The following is a 27,679-nucleotide window of genomic DNA, read 5'->3' as shown; positions in this document are numbered from 1 at the left end:
CACCCATTAATTTCATTGCGCTACCATTGGAATTTGGTCGTTCGATTTTTTATCGTACGACCAAAATCGATGTGTGTTTAGTTAGCCTTAGAGTTAAAATATTGCCAAAAGATTTCTTAGTGCGCCTCTAAAGGGCCACTGAACATACTCACCAAATTTGAACGTTTTTGGTCCGGTAGATTTTTAGTTTTGCGAGTGAGTGAGTCAGTCAGTCAGTGAGTGAGTGCCATTTCGCTTTATATACATATAGATTATTATTTCTATAATGATTTCTACTTCCACATCCCTTAATATTTAGTTACTGGGTAGACCTACTTTTTGCGGGGAAAAAATCCGAACAAACTGAATTTCCCGTGCACTGATTTGGGAGTTTTGGAAAGCTTAAAGTGAGTTGAAATACCTTTTGTTTATTGTCAATAGATATTGGAAAAATTGAATTAGGAAAAAAATAAATAATTTACAGCATCAGATGAGTTTTTGATTCTGAAGTGCCGCAGACTGCTTATACTGACCCAGCGGACTACTTTATTGTTAGCGTAGCCTATACTTATTGAAGTCGCACCGCAAGGACCAACAATTCTCAAGAAAAGCACAATCCATTCTTTCGAATTTTCCAAATTTCAATCTAGATTATTTAATCTGTATAGCACTAGAAAATTCAATTGAGAACTCATGTTATATCTCGATACAAAAGTGCGCTTTAGAAATGCTGAGCATTCAAGTTTGATAAACCTTTTAGAGAATAAAGCAATAGCCTAGGTAGTTTATTATAGGAATAAGACCATAAGAATAAAAACCATATCAAGAGATTCTTATCGTTATTCAAAATAATTCAAAGTTTCAGCCTTTTTCTTGAAGTTCCGATTGAAAAGACGAGTTTTCGATCAAGATTGATAACTCCATATCTTGACACTCATAACAAAGTTGAAAATGGGTGACCTCTGAAATATGTTTGTTGGCTTGAAAGAGTGAATTCTTCAGAACGTAGAAAAATGGATGAAATTTCCATGAGCATTCAACTTAGAAATAACTTATTTATTATTCAGGCTCATCAACGGATTAGCAAAGACCGCACTTTGATATCTCAACTCCTTTCAGTTTGTTGATGTAAAACTTTAACCGTGAATAAATTCACGAGAACCAATCATTGAAGGCTTTTTTTGAAAAGACAGCTTCTCTGATTGGTTCTCGTGAAATTAATCACGATTAAAATTCATCCGGCTTTTGTGCAACCGGCCCTCTCTGTGATAGCTCCCAATAGCCTCAGCTGATGTTATGAATGAATGAATGATTGGGAAAACTGTAGTAATTGCATGCAATGAATCTTGAGCCGACTAATAATGATAAATCACCATAATTTTTTATGCTCTTTCAATGTTACTTTTATATGCTAAAAAAAGGATGGAGGAGTGAGTAATTTTTTATCCAACAAACTTGACCTGTAGAAAGGTTCGAAGAATACGTCTTTCAAAATTTGAAGCTGATTAATCAATTCTTTCTAAATTATTGTAGAACATACAAACAGACGGACAAAGATTTTGTCCTTTAGTAAGTCAAAAGTGAGAACTCGCTAAAGCTCGTTCAATAATAAACACAACCTGAATCATGAGTGTTACCGGTATGTAATTTATAGAAGTTTATGCAACGATAGCAGCCTATTATGGGAAACTGAGAGAGAACTGAGAGAGAACAGTAACTGAACGCACACAGACAAAAAGAATAAAACGTCTGCAGGCAGACATATGCGCTGACAGACGGACGTCTGTCCGTTGTGCGCAGCATTCAAACAGCTGGGGAGGGATTTTTCCGCCGTCTTTCTCCATACGAACGTTTGCCTATAGAAGCACGATATGGTATTAAGTTATAACATAGAAGTGAAGCGAAAGTATCTTATCTAGAACTTCAATTGACCGAGCGAAGTGAGGTCTAAGATTCAAGTCGACGGTTTGGCATTTCTCCTAATATTTAAATGTTTATAAATGTTGCGCATTTACGGCTAAACGCGGTAATAGATTTTCATGAAATTTGACAGGTATGTTCCTTTGTGCGTCGACGTATATACAAGGTTTTTGGAAATTTTTCATTTCAAGGATAATATAAAAGGAAAAAGGAGCCTCCTTCATACGCCAATATTAGAGTGAAAATCAGACTATAGAATTATTCATCATAAATTAGCTGACAAGTGATTACACAGATGTGTGGAGAAGCCAGTCTATTGCTGTATTTCCATAAGGTCTATAGTTTCAATCAGGTACTAGGGGATGAGAATACTGCGTGAGGTCTACTGTTCACAGAACTACTAGTAGGCCAGATCAATATCTACTATTACTTCAGAGTAATTTAAGGCCTCACAACTAATTAATAACGTCATACATGTAGATTGATTCTTCCTAGATCATAGTAGTTTCTACTAAAGTCGAATCGGAATAAGAATGGTGCTGGCCTTGACTGCCTGCAGTGGATAGTTGACGGAGAGTTGCCCCTTCCACCAGCCACAAGTGTCAATCATTTTCTCTACTACACGTGCTGCTGGACGTTGCACCTTCCCTCTCACTTCCTCATATTCATTCCCTCTCTCTCGCACACACATGTGAAGAAGAAGAAGAGAAAGAAGAAGGGGAAGAGGGGAGAGAGAGAAAGAAGAAGAAGATGAAGAAGAGGAGGGAGAAGAAGAAGAAGAAGAAGAAGAGGAGGGAGAAGAAGAAGAAGACGGAGAAGAGGAGGAAAAGAGAAAGAAGAAGAGGAGGGAGAAAAAGAAGAAGGGGTAGAGGGGCCAAAGAGAAAGAAGATGATGAAGAAGAGGAGGGAGAAGAAGAAGAAGAGAAGAAGAAGAAGAAGAAGAAGAAGAGAAGAAGAAGAAGAAGAAGAGAAGAAGAAAAAGAAGGAGAAGAAGAAGAAGAAGAAGAGGAGGAAGAAGAGAAGAAGAAGAAGGAGAAGAAGAAGAAGAAGAAGGAGAAGAAGAAGAAGAAGGGGAAGAGGAGAAGGAAGCTTAGCTTATCAATGTAATTTTTGTTACTGTATAGATTTTTAATTGGATGGAAAGACGGTCTAAATTTCAGATTAAAGACATTTGTATTCTATTAAATGGAAATTTTATTGAAATAAAAACACTTTATTCCACAAATGCAATAATTTATCCATACTTTCAGCTTGATAGACATAGGCATACTCGATTCAGTGATAGAGCTATTGATAAATTCATCTCAACCAAAAATACTTAATAATAGCCTGTATCAGAATCGAAGGAGAGGTAAATCAAAGATAAACCAAATTAGATGTAACTCCTTTTCAGGAAAGGAGCTCTCACAAACTTGATCACAATAGATCTGTGGTACAAAGAAACTCATCATGAGAATGTTTTTCAGTTAGGTAGAAACCTTTAATATTATGATGTTATGGACAGTTCCAACATTTTGCATTTTATTCGTTCTTTCACACATTTTATTTACACTGTTCTCCCACACTCTAATCACACTGTTATTTCACATTTTATTTACACTGTTCTTTTACACTTTAATTAAATTTTCCACTCACACTTTATTTACACTGTTTTTCTACACTTCATGTAAACCATTGTTTTGAAGAATTGAAGTTCTTTCTTCTTATCGCTCGTATCCATTTTCGTTTCAAAGTTTCATCTTTCGAATAAGAAAATACCGTACGGAAACTTTTGGCGTCTTCTTATGATTGCCGCGACAATTAGGTACACAACAGTATCCGATGATTTAAAACTCCAAATTCCTTATTACTTTTCACAAACAAATTTTAGAAGAATGATAAACAAACCAGATTCATTGAAATAGAAGACCGTGAAAATTGAATTTGTATTTCCAATTTTGTTGATTACAATATCAGATGTGATAACAAGCATCAGCGCTCTTATTTCCCTTGCTCACTGCCAGTAGATCATCGATCTACATGTGATGACGTCATAGCTTATTAGAGATCAGTTGTGGTAATACCTACTATTACTTCAGGCAATACCTACTATTACTTAGTAATAAAGTAATAGTAGGTATTGCCACAACTGATCTCTAATAAACTATGATGACATCATCACATGTAGATCCATGATCTACTGGCGGTAAGCAAGCGAAATAATAGCGCTGATGCTTGTTATTACATCTGATATGGTAATCAACAAAATTGGAATTACCAAAATTCAATTTTCACGGTCTCCAATCTCCATTTCAATGAAAATGGTTTGTTATCATTCTTCTAATACTCGTTTGTGAAAAGTAATAATGAATTTGAGGTTTTAAATCATGGGATACAGACTGTTGTGTAGGCTACCTAATTGTCGCAGGAATTGTAACAATAGCCTACTCAAAAAGTTTCCGTAGGGTATTTTCTTTTTTGAAAGATGAAACTTTGAAATGAAAATGGAAACGAGCGAGAAGAAGGAAGAACTTCAATTCTACAAAACAACGGTTTACATGAAGTGTACAAGAACTCAAGTGTCAAGTGTAAATAAAGTGTGAGTGGAAAATTTAATTAAAGTGTGAAAGAACATTGTATGAGTAATTTGGGTGAAATTGAAGCGTAACCTCCAATCTTCTAAGCGGACTGCAATGATTGTGACATTAAGAGTCGTCGAGATCTGAATTGCAACTCTCAATGAGACCACCCAAACTGTCCTCATAAAAGACTCTGGTAAGCAAAAAAGGAATGATATTTAAGAGAGTTATTGATCAGCTGTAGTTGAAATTGAATATATGAATTTATAGTACCATCTTGGAACAGGTAGGCTATAGTACCATCTTGGAACACTAAAAATGACATACAAGGATTAGAATCATAAAGAATATTATAATGATCATGAATACGTAATAGACCTTCTAAAAAGTGTAATTTGGTTTGTTTTATTACCTTAGAATAGTAAAGCATGTACATACAATGGTGGGTCCACACAGTTGGACAATTATGTTGACAAATAAAAAGAGAATTCAGAATCTTCAAAATACAATGTTTTGAATTTATTGTAGAACTCCTAGTCACAAAAATCATGTAATAAATGAAAATCCAGCTGTTGCATAAACAAACAAATATTGAAAGTTTTCCACAAGACAAGAGAAATTGAAAAAGGGACCGCGACGAATAATTGGGACCGCGGAAAAGTCTAACTTTAAATATACGACCTCAAAAAGTAAATATAAAAAATGTAATTTATAAATGTTTCTAAAAACAAATGTAAATTAAAATGGTTGAACAATGAATCGGTAAGTGCACAGAAGCACAGAACAAAATACTTAACTAAGAGGTTAGATGTCTTCACCAGCTGGCTTAAAGAAAACCAGTAGGATTTCTGGAAGGTCTGCGATGCCCATGGGCTGGACACCAGGTAGGCGTCGGCGTCAAATTGGACCAGATACCCGGACAGAACCGGCAACAGGACGGCAGGGAGCCGTGGAACCAAGTACCAGGGCGGCGTCGGCGGCGAACTGCGCTGAATCTTCAGATAGACCGGCAGTGAGACGGCAGGGAGCCGTGCAGAAGTTGAATCCACTCCAAGTGTGACCAGCAGCAGGCAATGATGGTAACAAGGGCGCTGTACTAAGCGTTACAACTCAGTAGGTTTGTTACAGATGGAGATAGAATTGAATCCAAGTCGGTAGGATGATGATTACAGATGTCATCACGGCAGGTGTTGCGCGATAATGCGTAGGCTTGTGCATGGACAAGATGTTGTTAGAGAAAACTAGTAACTCCAGGCAAGTGAATAGATCACAAATGTAAATTGTTGTGGTGATATCAACGAAGCACACAAAAATTCTGATAAACCACAATGGTGATGATGATAGTTCAATGAAGGTGTACACACGGCAGGCGCAATGTAACTTAGCAGCATACAAGTAGATTGATAGCCGCGACCCAATAAGGCAATTTCAAACATGAACAGTTCTAGGTTACAATGAGGTGGCAACTGGTGGCCAAAATAGTGCGCAATAGTCACTGAGAAAAGAAATCACAATGGTGTAGATTTCAAATGATGAGAGGAATTACAAGGGTTGATGTAATTCCAAGAAGAATTGTCATGGACAAGCTTCTTCAAATCCTAGATGCAGGATAAATTGTAACCTTGCTTAGTAACTAGTTCAATGCAGAAATGTCTGATGCATAAATAATGTTTTTAATGCATTGAGTGTGATGGAACTATATATTTTCTGGATGATTGAAAATTGTCAGGTGCTGACAAAAATGTTCTTGCAAGTGAGAGATTGCAAATAAAGTTCATGATGAAACAAATAACCTAACATGTATCATTGGACACAGCTTAAATTGAATACAGAAAATAAAGTTCTTCTGAGCCTTCTTCTAGTAAAAAATAGTTCATTCTGGATATTATCGTTGTTGGATCAACAGTTCTTCAGAATTAGAAGCACAAATTTGATAAATGTCGAAATTCGAAGTTGTGGGACAAAGCACATTGCGTGCGAGTAATGTCGTTCAGTTACTTACAAGTTTTTTGACACAAATAATGATGAACGTTGAAAACTAGAATACCACATCGAGAATAGATATTTATGAATCGATGAGACACATTTTCATGCGAATTTGTCACTTTTAGATAAAAAGGGATAAACTTGAAACTTGGAAATACACTTTCTTTTGGCCATTCCATCGAGACGAGCAGGTAGGAAGCAAGCCTACAAGGAAGTGTACCAACTGTGAAACAATGAACCCACCAGCAGAAAAAATGGCAAATATAAATGAATAATGCCATAATAGGCTAAAGTAGGACTAATGCTGAACTAAGTATAATAAATCTAATTGATAAATCGATTGAAAATGACAAACTTGACGAATAAAAATTAAAACTATCAAAATCGACAGGGCAAATTGTGAACACAAGCACCAGCGCTCCAAGCGGCAGCAACCAAAACAAGTGGTGACACACAAGCACCAGCGCTCCAGGAGGCGGCAACCAAAACAAGTGGTGACTGCAAATGCCAGATTTAACATAAGGTCCCCCTTGAGGCATCAAGGATGTCTCAAAAGAAAAAAAGTGAGCAAACAAAAACAACAATTATGTTAAATCTGGTGATTAGAGAGGCTCACGACAGGAGCAGGAGGCATAAACCAAATTTGATACAAGGTATCTACAAGAAAATGTGCCTAGACAAAAGACAAGTCAAATGACAAAAATAGACAAGATCGAACAAAAATCCACTTTCTGCTGAAATGGCAGATATATTTAAAAATGATGCAGAATCACTAATGGGAAACAAATTCAAAGGACTTAATCGAAATACGCAGATAAACCAATTACTAAATATACAAGAAATTCCAAATAGAAGGAAGATATGAATATGACAATAAAAACTAACAATATTGCAAATTGATGATAATGAAGGAGCGATGCTAGCGTCCGACGCCATGCCATTGGACGAAAAAATGAATGGAAGGATGATTAGACACAATACAAAAATCAGATAAATGCTAAAAAAATGAGCATCTGACAACATACATCGGTAAAAGCCAACGTAAAAAAAAGACAAATATAATTGAGAATATGCAAATAAGACATAAGTGATAACTAACCTAATCTAATTCTTCTTCTTGAGGCAGAGGAGCGATGCTAGAGATAGCACGCTTGAAAAGTCCAGTTTCCGTAAGTACCGTAACAACGTGCACCTTCTGGTCTTTTCCAGGGTGTAGTTCAACAATGCGTGCTAAACGCCATGTAGAAGGAACAGTGCCAGGATCTTTGAGTAATACGATGGTGTCCACCTTGAGATTTTCAGATTCCTCAGTCCATTTTGCTTTAGTTTGTAGGGTAACGAGATATTCCGTTGACCATTTTTTCCAGAGCTCTTTCGTAGCTAGAGCAAGATTTTTCCAGCGCGAACGATGATCTATATGAGTTGTCTCAGGTAGCGGAAATGGAAGTGCAGTAATGGGCCTTCCAATAAGAAAATGTCCGGGAGAAATATATTGCAGGTCTTCAGGGTCCTCAGAAAGAGGGATAAGAGGCCTGGAATTCAAAATCGCTTCCACTTGAGCAGAGAACGTTGTTGCATCTTCATAGTCCAATATTTTGTTGAATGAAATAGTTTTGAAAATACGCTTGAAGTTTTTTATCGCATTCTCCACAATCCACCGAAGTGAGGTGCTCGTGGAGGGATAAAACGCCATGAAATGTTAAACAATGTCGCAAAATTTTGAATTTCAGACTGTGATCGTTCATTCGCAAAGAAATTGCAGAGTTCTTTCAATTCATTGTTAGCGCCTACGAAGGTAGTGGCATTATCGGAAGAAATTGAAAACGGTATACCACGACGTGCAGTGAATCGAATAAGTGCATCAATGAATCTTTTAGTTGATAACTCAGAGACAACTTCAACATGCACAGCGCGAGTGGCTAGAAATGCGGCAGGAGAAGTACCGTAACTGACGGTGTTCAACACATACTCCTGAATTGGATCATTAACATTAGATCGCCAAAAAATTCTCTGCAAATTTCGATCCTCGGGATGTACCAAAATCTGCCTGTACATTTTAGTAATGTCAGCAATGAAAGCAACGCGGTGGGTGCGAAAACGCAAAACTATATCGAACAGTTCAGGTTGAACGGTGTGACCTACATGAAGGGCTTCATTTAAAGAAATGCCTGTATTAGATTTAGCAGAGGCGTCGAAAACTACGCGCAATTTTGTAGTTGTCGAGTCGGGCTTGAAAACTGGGTGGTGTGGTATATGAAAACATTTTTCATAAGGCTGACTGTCAGGTACAGGAGACATATGACCAAGAGATTCATACTCGTCCATAAAGGCTACGTATTGAGAACGCAATTCAGCATTAGTAGCAAGTCTTTTTTCCAAAGAATGAAAACGCACAAGTGCTTGATGACGAGATTGACCCAATAAATCGAAATTATCTTTTTTAGGTAGTGCAACCGAGAAGCGGCCGTCTTGTCCACGTTGTACATTATCAAGATAGTGTTTTTCAATTTGATGCTGCTCCTTAGTTACGCTATCTTTGGGAAGGACTTCCTCAATTTTCCAAAACTTCTCTAATTGTCTGGAAATGTCATGAGTTGACACACAATTTGAGCTAACGGGTTGCTCGCATGAATTGAGAATGTTAGGCGTGATAGCTCCCCAAACAACCCAACCCAGTTTGGTATTTTGAAGAGTGCATTCATCAGCTAACTGAATTTGACCACAAGCTTGGATAGAAGAATAGATAGCAACACTGAGAAGCAGGTCGACTCCCTTAGAAACATGAAATTCAGGGTCAGCTAACTTAACATTGGGTGGAATATTGAAGTTTTGTAAGTTGAGCCCAAATGGAGGAATGCTAGGGGTAATTTTCTCAGTTAATATGCAACTGACTTCCTTCGACCACGTTCGGTCAGGAGAATGTATGAACAGCAGCAGTACACACAGGTGCTGAACTGGTACCAGACACAGTGTGAATGGTATTATTAGAATACACAGAGTCAAGGTCCAATTGAGAAGCAAGAGCCTTGGAAATGAAGCAAGCATCACTACTGGTATCAAGCAGTGCGCGACATGAAATAACTTGATTATTTTTACTCAAAATATGCAATTGCGCTGTGGGCATGATGTTAACTCGTTGTAACAAGCTAGGTGAGTTTGAATGCGCACAGTTTGAATTGCTGATGGCTTGTGAACTTGTCGACGAGGTCGGAGTGACAACAGTTGTGACACTCGAAGTGTCAGACACTGAAATTGATGATGCTTGACTGACTGGACGAGTCAAGCTAGGTGTGAACACAGCTGGGCTAGGTATGTCAGACTGCTTTGACTCAGAACAACAACAATTCGATGAGGACTTAGAAGCCTGCTGACGATTTGGTTTACGAGTGTGAGCATTATTTGAAGAAGTATTTTTCCTACAGTTGGGGAAGATTTACTATTATTGAAATGCAATAATGAGTGATGGGCCTTGCCACAATCTCTGCAAGCACCAAAACATTGGTGATCCTTACTGAAAGGTCGAAGACAGTTTCTACAGAGATTCTTTTGCTGTACAGCGTTTAGACGAGCTGTAGGCGCCATATTGAGAAATGTATTGCAACGAAAGACATTATGATTGGTGTCATTGCAAAACAAGCATCCAGAATACTTGACAAAAGTTGAGGACGTGCTGGGACGAGAATTATTGTTAATTGAATTATGACTAGGCTTACCATTGCCAGACTGGTTGTTGACCAGTCGTTGCGCAGATTGCGCATGACTGCCGAGACCAAAGGAGACATATTGGGAAACCTTGTGCTGTTGCTCCATAAAGGTCCAGAGGTTGTCTAAGGAAGTCTTGTCCTTAACGGAGTTTGACTGCTCCCAATCACGTAAAGTATTGGCATCAAACCTAGAAACTATGAGATGCATGAATAATAGATCCTTTACCTCAATGTCAAGTTCAAGTGACTCTAACGCTGTAATATTCAATTTTTGGTGATCAATAAATGTTCGCCATGATTGTGCAGATTTAGAGTTGAGTGATGGTGGATTCATGATGGCTGAGATATGGCTATCAGCAATGAGTATTACGCTGTTGTAGCATTGAGTAAGCAAGCTCCATGCTAGCTTAAAATCTCCCGGTGGGGAATTGGCGATCCGATTCAGAGCTTCGCCTGAAAGAGCCTGTTTAAGATACTGATACTTAATGCTAGGTTCTACCGAATCATTGTTTACAATTATACTAGAAAATCCAGCTTTAAAATCGAGCCATTTGTCAAAGTTACCATCGAAGGTCGGAAGAGGTATTTCAGGTAATCGAAAATTACTATTAGTGGGTGCGGGTTGTGCAACAGGAGCTGGCGCAATATTGGCGTCAGTCTGGCCATGTGCTTTTTCAAAGTTATGTATGTGTTTGTTTATGCTAGCTGTTACAGAAAGAAATTCATCTAGGGTAGCAAAATGCTCCTCGTCATTAAAATTATCTGAGTCTAGAGATTCTAGCTTGTCTTTTATTTCAATGTATCTGTCCTTCAAATCTTGGACATCAGTTTGCAATAATTTCAATTCATAATAAGCATCCTCAGAAAGAGGAGCTTCAAAATTAAGTTTCCTTGCATTCCAGCGCAAATGCTTTATCACATCTCGCCGCTCAGCCATGACTGCCTGAAGGGCAGAGTTGCTTCTAGTCTCAGGCATATTCTGAGGTAAGTTAATTTATACAAAGAATCAATTTAAATAACAAAAAAGAGCAATTAATAAAATTGATGCATAAATACAATATGTCTGGGCATCACCGGCGTGCGTCCTCTTCGGTCGGTCAGTGCGCTGTGTTACGTTCAAGCTTGAGTCAGTGGCAACGAGTAAGCCCTGCGCGCAGCCGAGCGAGTAGTCCGCAGCCAGTTCACAGTCCCAGGAATTAGAGCAGGTTGTACCCGACACGAACACAGCGTGTCCTGGAGGGGTTGCCCAATAACTAAAAATGACTCACAGTGAATTAGTATAAGCACTACAATGGTCGTGCACTATGCTATACAAGAAATGTGTATGCAAGTGCGAATTTACAAAAAACGCAACCGAAGGTTGGAATTTTCGCGGTCGACGGTAAGTGTAAGTTATAGAGGTCGTAAAAAACAAACGGAATTTGAACCAAGATGGCCGCAGGCCAAGATCCGGCCCGGAGGACCACCTTTATGAGTAATTTGGGCGAAATTGAAGCGTAACCTCCAATCTTCTAAGTGGACTGCAATGATTGTGACATTAAGAGTCGTCAAGATCTGAATTGCAACTCTCAATGAGACCACCCAAACTGTCCTCATAAAAGACTCTGGTAAGCAAGAAGGGAATTATAATTAAGAGAGTTATTGATCAGCTGTAGTTGAAATTGAATATATGAATTTATAGTACCATCTTGGAACAGGTAGGCTATAGTACCATCTTGGAACACTAAAATGACATACAAGGATTAGAATCATAAAGAATATTATAATGATCATGAATACGTAATAGACCTTCTAAAAAGTGTAATTTGGTTTGTTTTATTACCTTAGAATAGTAAAGCATGTACATACAATGGTGGGTCCACACAGTTGGACAATTATGTTGACAAATAAAAAGAGAATTCAGAATCTTCAAAATACAATGTTTTGAATTTATTGTAGAACTCCTAGTCACAAAAATCATGTAATAAATGAAAATCCAGCTGTTGCATAAACAAACAAATATTGAAAGTTTTCCACAAGACAAGAGAAATTGAAAAGGGACCGCGACGAATAATTGGGACCGCAGAAAAGTCTAACTTTAAATATACGACCTCAAAAAGTAAATATAAAAAATGTAATTTATAAATGTTTCTAAAAACAAATGTAAATGAAAATGGTTGAACAATGAATCGGTAAGTGCACAGAAGCACAGAACAAAATACTTAACTAAGAGGTTAGATGTCTTCACCAGCTGGCTTAAAGAAAACCAGTAGGATTTCTGGAAGGTCTGCGATGCCCATGGGCTGGACACCAGGTAGGCGTCGGCGTCAAATTGGACCAGATACCCGGACAGAACCGGCAACAGGACGGCAGGGAGCCGTGGAACCAAGTACCAGGGCGGCGTCGGCGGCGAACTGCGCTGAATCTTCAGATAGACCGGCAGTGAGACGGCAGGGAGCCGTGCAGAAGTTGAATCCACTCCAAGTGTGACCAGCAGCAGGCAATGATGGTAACAAGGGCGCTGTACTAAGCGTTACAACTCAGTAGGTTTGTTACAGATGGAGATAGAATTGAATCCAAGTCGGTAGGATGATGATTACAGATGTCATCACGGCAGGTGTTGCGCGATAATGCTTAGGCTTGTGCATGGACAAGATGTTGTTAGAGAAAACTAGTAACTCCAGGCAAGTGAATAGATCACAAATGTAAATTGTTGTGGTGATGTGAACGAAGCACACAAAAATTCTGATAAACCACAATGGTGATGATGATAGTTCAATGAAGGTGTACACACGGCAGGCGCAATGTAACTTAGCAGCATACAAGTAGATTGATAGCCGCGACCCAATAAAGCAATTTCAAACATGAACAGTTCTAGGTTACAATGAGGTGGCAACTGGTGGCCAAAATAGTGCGCAATAGTCACTGAGAAAAGAAATCACAATGGTGTAGATTTCAAATGATGAGAGGAAATTACAAGGGTTGATGTAATTCCAAGAAGAATTGTCATGGACAAGCTTCTTCAAATCCTAGATGCAGGATAAATTGTAACCTTGCTTAGTAACTAGTTCAATGCAGAAATGTCTGATGCATAAATAATGTTTTTAATGCATTGAGTGTGATGGAACTATATATTTTCTGGATGATTGAAAATTGTCAGGTGCTGACAAAAATGTTCTTGCAAGTGAGAGATTGCAAATAAAGTTCATGATGAAACAAATAACCTAACATGTATCATTGGACACAGCTAAAATTGAATACAGAAAATAAAGTTCTTCTGAGCCTTCTTCTAGTAAAAAATAGTTCATTCTGGATAGTATCGTTGTTGGATCAACAGTTCTTCAGAATTAGAAGCACAAATTTGATAAATGTCGAAATTCGAAGTTGTGGGACAAAGCACATTGCGTGTGAGTAATGTCGTTCAGTTACTTACAAGTTTTTTGACACAAATAATGATGAACGTTGAAAACTAGAATACCACATCGAGAATAGATATTTATGAATCGATGAGACAAATTTTCATGCGAATTTGTCACTTTTAGATAAAAAGGGATAAACTTGAAACTTGGAAATACACTTTCTTTTGGCCATTCCATCGAGACGAGCAGGTAGGAAGCAAGCCTACAAGGAAGTGTACCAACTGTGAAACAATGAACCCACCAGCAGAAAAAATGGCAAATATAAATGAATAATGCCATAATAGGCTAAAGTAGGACTAATGCTGAACTAAGTATAATAAATCTAATTGATAAATCGATTGAAAATGACAAACTTGACAAATAAAAATTAAAACTATCAAAATCGACAGGGCAAATTGTGAACACAAGCACCAGCGCTCCAAGCGGCAGCAACCAAAACAAGTGGTGACACACAAGCACCAGCGCTCCAGGAGGCGGCAACCAAAACAAGTGGTGACTGCAAATGCCAGATTTAACATTGTAAATAAAATGTAAAATAACAGTGTAATTAGAGTGTGGAAGAACAGTGTAAATAAAGTGTGTGAAAGAACTTTTAAACTAATGAATTAAAAAGTAAATGCAAAGTGTTGGAACTGTCCATAACATCCTAATATTAAAGGTTTTACCTAACTGAAAAACATTCTCCTGATGGGTTTCTATGTAAGTTACCACAGATTTATCGTGTTCAAGTTTGTGGGAGCCTATGCTCTTTCCTAAAAAAGAGTTACCGTACATCTAATTTGGTCTATCTTTGATTTACCTCTCCTTCGATTCTGATACAGGTTATTATTAAGTATTTTCGGATGAGATGAATCTATCAATAGCTCTATCACTGAATCGATTAGGCCCATGTCCATCAAGCTGAAAGTATGGATAAATTATTGCATTTATAGAATAATGTGTTTTATTTCAATAAAATACAAATGTCTTTTAACTGAAATTTAGATAGTACTCCATCCAATAAAAAATTGATACAGTAAGAAAAGTTACATTGATAAGCCAGTATAAACTACTACGATCTAGGAAGAATCAATCTGCATGTTATGACGTCATTAATTAGTTGTGGGGCCTAAAGTAATAGTAGGTATTGGTTGTGGGGCCTGAAGTAATAGTAGGTATTGGTTGTGGGGCCTAAAGTAATAGTAGGTATTGGCCAGATACGGACTTCAACCAATACCTACTAATACTTCAGGCCCCACAACTGATCTCTAATAAACTATAAGTAATAGTAGGTATTGCTTCTGGTGTGGCGCACTCACACAACTTTCCTTGCCATTATGAAAATTGATCACCTGACTCTAGGGTTCACGCGCTTCTTAAGTCTACTAATTCAAAAATCTGAGCCAGCTGGTGACAGGACGCTGGAGACACACGAGGTCTGCTATCCCTTTATAGTGAATGATTCAATAGAATCAACAGTTTGCAATTGAATAATCACATTTTCTCGAATTTCGAGCTTATTTTCAATTTTAGGTGAAAATGTTACTGACCATTAATTGACTGAACGAAGTGAGGTCTAAGATTCAAGTCGACGGTTTTGCATTTCTCTTAATGTTTAAATGTGTATATACAAGGTGCGGCAGAAAGGATGAACGGTTTTCTAAAAAGTAATATGTCGTTACCTATGCATAAAAAAAACATTTATTTACAGAACAATATTCACATTATTTTACAATTTTAGAAAATTAATGTTTGAAAACAATATCTGACAGGTGACGGCCGTTTTCAGCAATGCACTTTACAAGCCGCTCTCGGAAGTTGGATTGTACTCTTTCTAACATTGCCCTGCCAATTTGTTCGACTTCCTCACGAATTGCTCCCTTTAGTTCTTCAAGTGTACGTGGTTTATGCTGGTAAACACGTGACTTCAGGAAACCCCACAAGAAGTAGTCGCACATGGACAGGTCTGGAGAACGGGGAGGCCAATCAATGTCACCAAACCGAGAAATGATGCGACCACGAAAAACAGCCCGAATTGCTTCCATTGAATTTCTTGCTGTGTGAGCTGTCGCCCCGTCCTGCTGAAACCATACTTGCCGGATCGGAATACGTTTCCTTCTTAATTCAGGAAGGAAGAATTCAGTGAACATCTGTCTATAACGTTCTGAGGTTACAGTTACAGTGGTCCCGTTGTCGTCTTCAAAAAAGTATGGACCAATAACAAATATACTGCTCACAGCACACCAAACTGTCACCTTGGGACTGTGTAATGGTCTCTCATGCATTAATTTTGGATTTTCATCTGACCAATAACGATAGTTCTGCTGATTAACGGGACCATTCAAATGAAAATGTGCTTCATCTGTCGTAAACAAAATGATGTTTTCATTTTGGTCAAATATGGCCTCCATTTCTCGAGCGAAATTCAGCCGCTTTACATAATCGCCAAGATTCAATTGTTGAACCATGGCCATTTTGTAGGGATGAAATCCTAGATCTTTATGTAAAATACGCCTTACTGACCGATCACTGATGTTCAGTTCAGAAGAATGTCTCCTAGCAGATCGATTAGGACTACGGAGTATGGCTTGCCGAACTCTTTACACAGATGTGTGGAGAAGCCAGTCTATTACTGTATTTGTATAAGGTCTATATAGTTTCAATCAAAGACAGAGGTACCGGTATGCATCTTTAAGCTGGGAATTACACCAAAGTTATTAACAAAATGGTTATAACTTAATCCTTATAGATTCTATTAGATTGAACGGAAGTTGAGAAACACATAGGTGTGTTCATCATAAGTGTGTGTATGATAAGTTATGTTTAATCTTATATAATCTAAAAGGATTGAGTTATTAACATTTTTTTAATAAATTTGGTCTAATCGCAGCCTTAAGGTCTTTGGTTTCAATATTTTGTTTTGCAGTCATGGTATTATTATGCATGCCCATTGTAACATTAAATTAATTGAACAGTGGTATCCATCATTTGTAATAAATGATTGGTGACCTGTTTGGTGAGAGTAATAAAAGGGGGCGATCCACCAGTTCCCAGACGGGAACACTGTAAATTGTTGTTGCGTAGCATTTGATGGTAGAGCAAAAGCAGTTGGTTTTTTTATATTATCAACTAGATGCTTTTTGGAATTTGAAGAAGAACATTTTTTTTCAGTAGTCAGATTTATTTTATTTAAAAGAAGAAATTTCTGTTTGATTTAAATGTGAATTTTAACATATTTTGGTTTTATAAAATTAGTTATGCTACAGTGGGTCTGTCTCACTATTCTTATTATTCTAATACAGAACATTAAGGAGGGTTATGAAATTTTGAGCATTTAATCAATTTAAAAAAAATTAAAATAAACTTGTTGTCAATGATTTTTCAAAACGCTAGACAGAATTGTGTTGGACAGATTATTGTGTTTTTTATTTAAACAAGTTATTTGACAGTTCAAAAAACATTATTCATTTATAATTAATTTGGAATTTCTAAAATCAAAACAATATAGGAAAAATGAATTGAATGTGGAACGATACCGTTATACAGTTGATGTCCATCCTAAGTTGCCATGGGGATGTCCAGCCACGGGGCAGCTCGGTCTGTCTCAGGAGGTAGGCGATCAAAAAGTGTGTGTGAAATTATTCAGAAGAAAAGTGGAAAGCTTTTTCCACTAGCTTGCTGGAGGGGAGACTAGAATGCTAGCCCCACTTCTACCTCTCCTCAGCGTTTTTAGTCTGTCAGCCAAAACTGTCTGATCAGCTTTTAGTTTTTAAAGTTGGAAAAAAATTATTTCTCTTCAGAAGGAACTGATGTTTGGGGGTATGTCAAACCTTGTGGTTCATGACACCATCAGTATCAATATTCTCACATTCGAAAAAACTAATTTAATAGGCGAATAAAAATAAACAAATGAACTAAAGAATGCTGGAGAAATTATAATATTTTTGATTCTAAGAAATTAATTTTCATCAGATAGAAAGATCATCACGGAACTGGATGAATTATATCATATGAAATACAAATTCAAACGTTAACTGAGTTTGTTAACATTTAAAACAGTTGACATCTGGTACTTGTGGATGAGAATACTGCCTGAGGTCCACTGTTCACAGAACTACTACTAGTTGTGGAGATTTTTATGCTAAATCTTTTCCACTTGAAAGATTTTGTTTAGATTGTATCTGAAGCCTGATAATTGGGAATATAAAATCAAACTTTGCATAGATGGGGCGGAGTTCCTGAAATTTTTACAGATATGAGACTTGTGGCAGTTGATTGAGCTTATCAATGCCAGTTATAGGTATGAATTTGATCAAAACCGTTGGAGCCGTTTTCGAGAAAATCGCAAAAAACCGTGTTTTTGACAACATTTTCGTAATTTTAGCCGTCATCTTGAACTGTATTAGATCGAAATTGTTCGTGTCGGATCCTTATATTGTAAGGACCTTGAGTTGCAAGTTTCAAGTCATTCCGTTAATTGGGAGATGAGATATCGTGTACACAGCCACACATACACCAATATACACGCTCACACACATGGAGACCAATACCCAAAAACCACTTTTTTGACTCAGGGGACCTTGAAACGTATAGAAATTTAGAAATTGGGGGACCTTAATTTTTTTTGGAAAGCAATACTTTCCTTACTTATGGTAATAGGGCAAGGAAAGTAATGAAACGCATAGAAAACATGAAATTAGGGTACCTTAATTTTTTTGGAAAGCAATACTTTCCTTACCTATGGTAATAGGGCAAGGAAAGTAATAATGGTGAAACTAGAACTTTTCTAGTTCATATATATATATATATATATATATATAATATATATATATATATATATATATATATACAGTACTTATTTATTTTCTTATATTTAATACATTTTTGTTGCAAAATAAATGAGAAACAGTTTCAAGGAATATTATGGTTAGGTTGATTCATTATCAATGGTTGAGTTCAAAGCCACTTATCGGTGAGTGAACGATGAGATCGGTGAGTGAACGTGGCTCTGAACGATGTACTGTTTTGTCGTTGAACGATGCATAGACTCACATGCAGCGCTAGATTATTTGGAATTGAAATTGGCCATTAAGGGGACAGCCTGGAAGATTATTACATACTAAAGATCTTGAAGATTTTTGTGATCTATAATATTACAAAAATATATATTATATAATATCTCGCGCTAAAATACCTCAATGGAACCTTTAATTTCAAGTAAGAGCTAGCATTGGGAAGGCATAGGTATTGTGCGTTTATACCTCTTCAAGGTCTTTGGTCTAACTGATAAGAAAAAAAATATGTCATATCGTTCACTGATCAGTTAATCTTACTTTTCCACCGATGGAAAAGAACGTAGAGTAGCTGAACGTAAACATACATGGCTGAATATGAGGTTGTTTACAAATGATGGACTCCATTATAATGTATTTGGGAGCAGAGAAATAGTGGCATGATTACATAAATTCAATGACATTTAAAATATTTTACAAAGCATTTAAAACTACTCCAATCACCTGATGGTTTTCCATTTTAATTGATTACAATGAAATAGGTTAAGTTCTAGTTTTGTTTACAAAATATGATCAACAAGGGAAACATGTCAGTCATGACTCATGAGCAACCGTTCAGCCACAGAATACACACAAAATAGAAGGTATCAATCTAACCAAGATTTGAGTGCACCAAGACCACGACACATGACTGCATCATCTTGTTAGAAATTAAAACTACTGCTGTATTACAATGCTACACTTTCTTTCAAGATTTTTTTTTGGCGAATTATGTCGTCAAGATACTAGCCGACTTTCCAATCTGTGGTTCATCTGTGATCACTAATCTGTGATCAGGTTTTTTACTGAACGTAAAAAAACCCGATGGAATTGATCAGTGGCTTTGAACTCAATCATTATTTGCTAAGTACCCTAATAAAATATAAGTTTCGGTAATATTATAATAAATATTTTATTTCCATAGATCCAATATAGCCTAGGTATCAATATACCATTCCATCAATTTGTCTTATATTGTAATATTTTGCGAACTATGAAAATATTGTATGCTAAATTTGTATTATAAAAAATATTATTTGCTAAAATTGTCTATAAATTCTTCATCATTGCTATTGTTTTATTTTTCCCGTTCTAATAATATGTAGTTATTCATTATCTTATATTAAATATAGGAGAATAGAGTATAGTTAGGTACCTATAATTAAGTTGCAAAACGAATGAGAAACAGTTTCACGAAATATTGTGATAACGGTTAATTTATTATTTGCCATCTAATAAAATATATGGTAATATTAGCGATCTATAATGAATGTTTTATTCTATATATCCCAAATACATAAATACATAGTAATAGGAAAATATTGTAAAAATATATGAGATTAATTTGCTAATAGAATGGATCAAAATCTGTAGTGAGATAGGTTCACTAAATTAGATGGTTGGTCGAGTTAAAAAATATAATGTTCAATGAACAAAAAATCATTGTATCATTTATGGTAATGGAAATGACGAAAAGTTGATAAAAATTATATTGAAATCCATCAAGTATGTCGAACGATATAACACAATGAAAGTCGATGTTTTCCCATATAAGTCTGTCTGGGCGACTGACTTCTAGCCCGATATTCAATGGCGACGAGACACACACACACACACACACACACACACACACACACACACACACACACACACACTGTGTGGCCTAAAAAGGGTGAAATACAAAAAATATTTTTCAGGGACATTATAATATTATTATTATTATTATTGCTCGCGCTTCGCGCTCGGCAGGGGGCTTTGCCCCCTGCACCACCAGTAGGGTGGGTTAGCAGCCTCCGCGCTTCACGCTCCGTCTGGGAGGCGGGCTTCGACCGCCCAATCGTCTTCTATGACTGTATAGTGTTAAGTAGCAGCCTCCGCGCTTCGCGCTCCGGCTGGGAGATGGGCATCGCCCGCCCAATCGCCTTTTATGACTATATAGGGTTGGATAGCAGCCTCCGCGCTTCGCGCTTCGGCTGGGATGCGGGCTTCTTTACTTTACTTTTCTTGTTTGTCACAATTCCAAGTTTTTTTTATCATGAACAGTGAAAATAAGTGAGTAGGCCTAACTCTATTCCCTTCAGAAGGCATCATATCTTATACTCAAACACATGGATAGCATAGTGAGTTCACAATACAGTTACTGTTTAAGATCTTTGATATAATTTACAATAGATCTCCATTATATTATCATGCTGCCCAATAACACCCAATAATACTGGTTTTCAATAATATTCATAATAGCCGATTAATACAGTGATAGACACCAATAATGTCTGCTTTTAGATATTTTATTGTGATTATTTTTATATCATCACAACAGCAAACTATCAACTAGTTATGTATTATTGTGCAACAATGCTGTTAATTTTTAATTTATTTTGAAAAGTTTATTCATTAGTCAACAAGATACGAGCGACTATATATAATATCCAACAACAATTTTGTCTTATATCAAATATAAATTTTGCTATTCACAATAGAAAAAGAAACAACTGAAGACATCTACATACTGACGAATGACTAGTATTGTATTGGTAGTTTTTGTTTATAAGTACATTCCATTGACTAGGAAATCGGCATCATGCGCATATGACGATCTACCGCCTCTGCGCATCCTTCTCCTTACAGTTCTCATCCTGCAGCCAACTATTATTATCATGACGCCAGTTACGCACATACCCATAGTGAGAGACAGTATAGCACGACTGGGACTATCGTTGACATGGGAAGAGCTGCTTTCGAAAGTTGTCTCTCTTAGCGATATTTCGGCAGTCAGCTGTTCCATGCGGCGATGGTAGTTCAGGTTGTCAAGGCTCTGAGCTTTGGCTGCCGCAGCTAAAGCTACAGCTTCTGGTTTGTCAGTGGGGACAGCAGCTGCCGAAGTCGAGAGAGTGTGATGAGCTGAGTCCTTCTTGACAGTGCCCTGCCCAGCCGATGACGGCAGATCGTGATTCACGTGATCCAGAGTCACTTCTGCTGGAGAGATTTTATCCACCTTATCATCTTGGTCGACAACGATATTCAGGATGTGAGGCGATTGCTTGTGCAAAATTGCTTTTGGAGTTGCTATCGAGCTTTGGAAGCGATCGGACGTATTTTGAGAGAGCTCCGTCTTATCTTCAGATAATGATTTCGTTAGAGCAGTACCGGGCGTGCATAGGTTTGTTTGCCGTTATTTCCGTATTTCGAATGAATTCGGTTGTGAAAAGTGGAATTCGGACGAATTTTTATTTAAATATGTTTACTGTATTGAGTGTTATCCTGTTGTTGCTGTTGATTGGGTGAGTGGAACAAAATCCAGGTCCGTCGGATCCAGTTACCAACATAGACGATATATGTGCCAAGTTGTACAGCATTCAGGTAGTGATAAATATGATACCGGAAATAAAGGACTCGCTAAAAAATCTTCAACTTAGTTTTACGGGTGTACAAACGGACATAACAAGAATGAAGGCAGATTTCAGGGATCTTGAAGAAGAAAATAATCGACTTCATTCATATGTGGATCGTCTAGAAGGATATTCCCGTCGTTCAAATTTGTTATTTTTTGGTTTAAGCGAATATCGTGGTGAAACGTGGCAGGACAGTGAACGGTTCATTAGAGAAATAATAAATAAGGAAATGCGGATTCATTTGCTTGTGAGTGATATTGAACGTGCACACCGGCTAGGTAGAAAGAAAAACACTAATCGACCGATAATAGTCAAGTTTCTCAGTTATAAAAAGAAAATGGAGGTTCTTAGTGCTTGTGCAAGGCTGAAAGGCAAGTCAATCAGAGTGGAAGAAGATTTCACCCAACGAGTAAACGAGTTAGAGACGAATTAGAATCCTACTTGTACTCAGCTCGAAACGACGGTCATTTTGCGGAGTTGCGCTAAGACAAACTTGTAGTGAATGGTCAGAGCTACACATTAGACGATTTAAGAAAATCTTCCTCGAATCCAGAATGTGATACGCCCATAACAAAACGTGCGAAAACACCAAATTTGGAAAATACAAGGATCGTTATTCACGCACCACCATCGTCCTCCCAACTTGACGAAAAGGAGGGGGTACCACAAGAACAACAACTGGAGAATGTGCACCAGCGGCAGCTTGATGATTCAGCGGTGCAGCTGAATACGAGCCCTAAACAACAGCAGCCAGCCAGGCAGAGGTTGAAAAGCGTCAAGCGCTTGGTGAACAGGTGGAAGAAGGGCGGCCGTCAGGCAGTGGAGACCGACTACGATGACACACAAGTCGTAGAGAGTATGTGCGAGGCGGCAGTCAACGCGACACCGGCAAGGAAAAAGAGAGGCGGAGAGCAGTCGAAGAATGGCGACATACGCGGCTGGATAACAGGTGCGACTACCAGAAGTATGGCCAGAGATAAATCTTCAAATATATTATAGGATAAGGCCAACGCAGGCAGAAATCAAGGCGGTTGTTTACTCAGTGTGCGAAGAGGTGAGCTTTCAAACAGAGATTCCTTCAGATTATTATTTTGGAATGTCCATGGACTGTATAATTATATCAATTTAAATAATCATGAAGGAGACTTTTGTTCCAAGAATTCAATAATATGTTTACAAGAAACCTGGACATTAAAACAGAAAGATTTATTAGAGTTTAAGGGTTTCAATGTAGTGGCTAAGGATGCAATAAGAATAAGTGCAACTGGACGAGCGAGCGGTGGTCTTTTAATGCTTGTTAAGTCTAATATAACTTACGAGATAATAGAGAGTACAGATTTTCTTCTGTTAGTTCAGATTAAGAAGGATAGCTTGGATTTATTGATAGGATTAGTTTATATGAAACCAGATGAAGTGAGATCTAGCATATGTGGTTTGGAAGCAGTGCTGAAAAAACATGAGCTGCTTATTTCCCCAATTCCATTTATACTGGGGGGTGATTTCAATACTCGTATTGGGGAAATTAACCAGATTGAAGATAATAGCTTGATTAATACAGATATTTTTACCAAGAGAAGTTCAGTAGATAAAGTAATTGATAGTAATGCACATAGACTTGTTGGACTACTAGAAAAATACTCTATGATAGTACTAAATGGTAGATGTCGAGGAGATAGTCCTGCTCAATTCACTTACTTAATTAATAGAGGTAACAGCACTATAGATCTCATCTGGGTTAATAAACAACTAGCCGATATCAGTTTAGATATGTCAATCACAGAGGAATTACTAACATCCGATCACATGGCGATAATGATAGAAATTGAAAAAGCAACCACTATAAATAGGATAATAGAGCTAGAAAGAACATTCAAAACTAAACTAAAATGGATAGGAGATAGGAAAATACAGTACTGTAATTTAATAGAAGAATCTCTCCCCCTTGATTTGTAATTGTAATGGACTTGAACAAGGTAAAGCAGAGCATTTCTTATTCTTTTCCTTTCTTACTATTTGTATACTGTATCAAAGCTCAAGCAGTTGGGATAAATAAATAAATATAATTTTATTGCCGCTCAACATTACAATAGTTATGGACAACGTCAGAAATTATTGTTTAGGAAACATAGTCAACCTATATTATAACATGGAGGGTTAATGTAAGAAACACCAGTCAAAATAAAATACACGTAAAATATTACATGCAAGAAATAACATGAATACTAGAAATAATAGTATAAAATAGTTCATCTTAATCAAAGAATAATTTGTTGAAATTCGAAAAACTCTTTCAAACTATAAAAAGGATTTCTAATTAACCAGCTATGTAGCCTATTTCTGAATAATTGAAATGGAGCTTCTATCCACTCATGTGGTAATTTATTAAACATTCTCATTCCAACAACTTCATAGCTATCCAGAGATTTCGTCAGCCTACAGAAAGGTATTTCTATATTCCCGTTACTCCTAGTGTTGTGGGAATGTATATTTCTCCTTAGCAGATTATTAGGCAAGTTATTTTTCGTATATAGGAGACAAGTAAAAATATACAGGTTTATTACTGTCAGTATACCTATTTGAGCGAATAACGGTTTACAATGAGCCAATCTTTCAGAATTTGTGATTATTCTTATAACTTTTTTTTGAATTATCAATATATCTTGAACATGTGGACTATTCCCCCAGAGTAAAAGCCCATACGCGATTATACTCTGGAAAAAAGCAAAGTATGCTGATCTGACATAAGACGTGGGGACACAGCCTATCAAATTTCTCAGCAAGTATACCACTCTGGATAATTTGGAAGTAATATATTTAATGTGAGGCTCCCATGAAAGTTTGCTGTCAACAAAAACACCTAGAAATTTGACATTACCCAAACGGCTCTCCATAGGTAAACTCTTCAAGCTAAAAATATTTTCTTGAGTTTTATCCTCATTGAGTGAAAAACCATTGGCTCTGAACCACTTTGAAGCCTCAGACAAACTGTTCTTAGCTTCATTCTGGAGGATTTCGAAATTTGAGCTTACATTAATAAAAGTTGTATCATCCGCATAAATTATAGTATCAGCATTGCTTGTACAGAGTGGCAGATCATTTATCATCAATATGAACAATAATGGTCCCAAGACCGATCCCTGCGGAACCCCACTTTTTATCTCATTCACTTGAGATTTTTCCTTTCCTATGCAAACAATTTGTTTTCGGTCACTGAGGAAAGAGGCGAAAATGTTATTGAATTTGCTACCAACAATGCCATAATGAACCAGTTTACTCAGAAGCACATCACGATCCACGCAATCGAATCCTTTACTGAGATCGCAAAATGTGGCCAGAGCATATTTTTTATCCTCATAAGCCCTGAGTACCTTTTTAATCATGGAGTCAATAGCATTGATGGTAGACTTGTTCTTTCTGAATCCAAATTGTTCATCTGACAGTATGTCATGTTTACTCAAGTAATCACACAATTGAAGATGGATGATAGTTTCTAAAACTTTTGATAGGATCGGTGTGAGAGATATTGGGCGGTAACTTGATGGACACTCTTTCTCACCCTTCTTATAGATGGGCACCACTCTAGATAGTTTTAGCATTTCTGGAAATACCCCTTCTATCAAACATTTATTAATACAATAGGTAAGAGGAATTATTATACAATTTATAATTTTTTTGAGCATATTACTTGAAAAGTCATAAATATCTATGCTATCGGAAGATTTCAAACTTTTAACGATATTCAAAACAAGCTCCGGTGTTACTTCAGTGAAAGAAAACTTATCCCTTAGTGGTTCATTCCTACTATGCAAAGTTATAAGCTCTATTGCCGTTTCAGAAGGTCTTAAAATACTGTCACAGATCTCATTCACAGAGTGAACACAAAAATTATTGAAAACATCTGGAGATATTTTCACAGGCTCCTTCTGTTTGCTTTTTGCAACTGAATTAATCACATTCCATGCTTTTTTGCATTTATTATTGGAAGATTGGATACTAGAAACGTTATACTCTTTCTTAGCCTCATTTAAAGCAACCCTATAATTTCTCCTGGCTGTAAAGTACCTTGATTTCATCTCATCTGTTTTACACAGTCTATACATTTCTGAATGAAGTTCCAATTCATTTTTCATATTCGATAGATAAGGAGTGTACCAGGCTTTTTTCTTATTATATTTCTTGCAATTGTTTGTATTGGGATTTATCTTGAACTTATGTTTAGGAATATAAGTTTCAAATATATTCAAGAAAGTATTGAAAAATTTATTGAAAACCACATTTGCTGTTTGATGTGTATTATCAATGAGCAGCCTTTCCCAATTGAAGTTATTGAGTGCATTTTCGAAATTCTGAAATTTATTCTGCGTTATCGGTCTCGTGATGACCACCTTAGGCCCTTTATTATTTTGATTTGATAACTCCGAACATGACCCATTAATCTTCAACCAAACCGAATCATGATCAGAAAATGCAAAAGGTGTCACATCAGAACAAATTACATCTCTATTTAAATTCGTAAATATATTATCCAGACAGGCAGTCTCTCTTGTGGACTTACAGTTTGTAAAATTATAGTTGAATTGTCTCAATAGATTTTTAAATTCCTTTACACTGCGAATATCTTTTGTTACATCAAAAGCCGCATTGATGTCGCCACCCACTATTATACCAAATTTCTTCCACTGAGGATTGAGAAAGAAGTGGAACAAATCCTCCAATTTTTCTAAGAAGATTTGAGGATCACCATTGGGTGATCTGTAAAGAGCTACGACAACAATTTTCAAATCTTTGAAATAAACACCCGTTGCTTCAAAATGCATCTCACTGCACAAAAATGCTAAATCTAATTTAATACTAGTGGCAGTCAATGCTCTCTTAGTATAGATTGCTACGCCACCATGAATATGTTGCTCCCTATTGAAACTATTTACAAGCTGAAAGTCATCTAATACATTAAAAGGAATTTCGTCATTGCTGCACCAGTGCTCACTCAAGCACAGCAAATCAAACAAGTTATCATTAGCAAATTCATTCAGAACAACATGTTTTCCAACAATACCCTGAATATTAAGATAGCCCACTTTGAATTCTGAGGTTTGCCTAATAATAGTATGGCAATGATTAATCCCATTCATAGGCTCACTAACATAATTATCAAGAGGTCGATCATTAAATGCAGGCTGACTATCAACATAATTATTCTTAACACATTCAGAACTACTCTTACGTTTCGTCAATTCTCCAATGCATGACTGGTAATCTACTGACAAATTTCTAAAAAAAAGTCCGTATGATACTCAGCAGGAATTGGTTGAGATGAATTTTCGTTCTTACAAGCTATTTTTTGAACAAATTCTAAGATTTTATCACAAACATATTTTTTTCCCAAGGAATTAAGATGTAGACCATTGGAAGTATGAAATCTTCTTCCTACGTTCGTGATATTTACAAAGGAGACATTTCTAAAATGTTTACATAAATTATAGGTCTCTCTGTTAGCATACTCTATTTCTTTATTTATAGCGGACCAGTCTGGTAAGTCATATCTGTGAGGTACCGAGAAAACTATCACATTACGCGCACGACGGTTCTGTAGATCTCGTAGTTTATCGCGAAGAGAAGAGTTGAATTGCTTGCTTTCATTACAGGCGATATCATTCGTACCGGCTAAGAACACAAGTACATCGTCGTCGTCCAGTTGACTGCTCTCTTCTG

General features: G+C 36.9%; 1 protein-coding gene across 2 annotated transcripts; it reads right to left on the bottom strand.

The window, feature by feature from the left end:
* Positions 1-6,974: 6,974 nt before the first annotated feature.
* On the bottom strand, positions 6,975-9,845 carry LOC120351262. Of its 2 annotated transcripts, none has more exons than XM_039427839.1 (2): positions 8,383-9,845; positions 6,975-7,616 (listed from the first exon to the last, which is right to left on the bottom strand). In XM_039427839.1, exons 1-2 carry the CDS (start codon positions 9,486-9,488, stop codon positions 7,580-7,582), a joined length of 1,143 nt encoding a protein of 380 aa, XP_039283773.1. In that variant the 5' UTR covers positions 9,489-9,845; the 3' UTR covers positions 6,975-7,579. The 2 variants fall into 2 exon arrangements, with proteins under 2 accessions (XP_039283773.1, XP_039283772.1); XM_039427838.1 differs by having other exon boundaries at positions 6,975-8,068; positions 8,695-9,845.
* Between the last annotated feature and the right edge of the window lie 17,834 nt (positions 9,846-27,679).

Source organism: Nilaparvata lugens, chromosome 5 (genome assembly GCF_014356525.2).
Source record: "Nilaparvata lugens isolate BPH chromosome 5, ASM1435652v1, whole genome shotgun sequence".
NCBI classification, from domain to species: Eukaryota; Metazoa; Arthropoda; class Insecta; order Hemiptera; family Delphacidae; genus Nilaparvata; species Nilaparvata lugens.
Note: the sequence above shows the minus strand (reverse complement) of the source record. Positions and strands in the feature narration are given on the sequence as shown.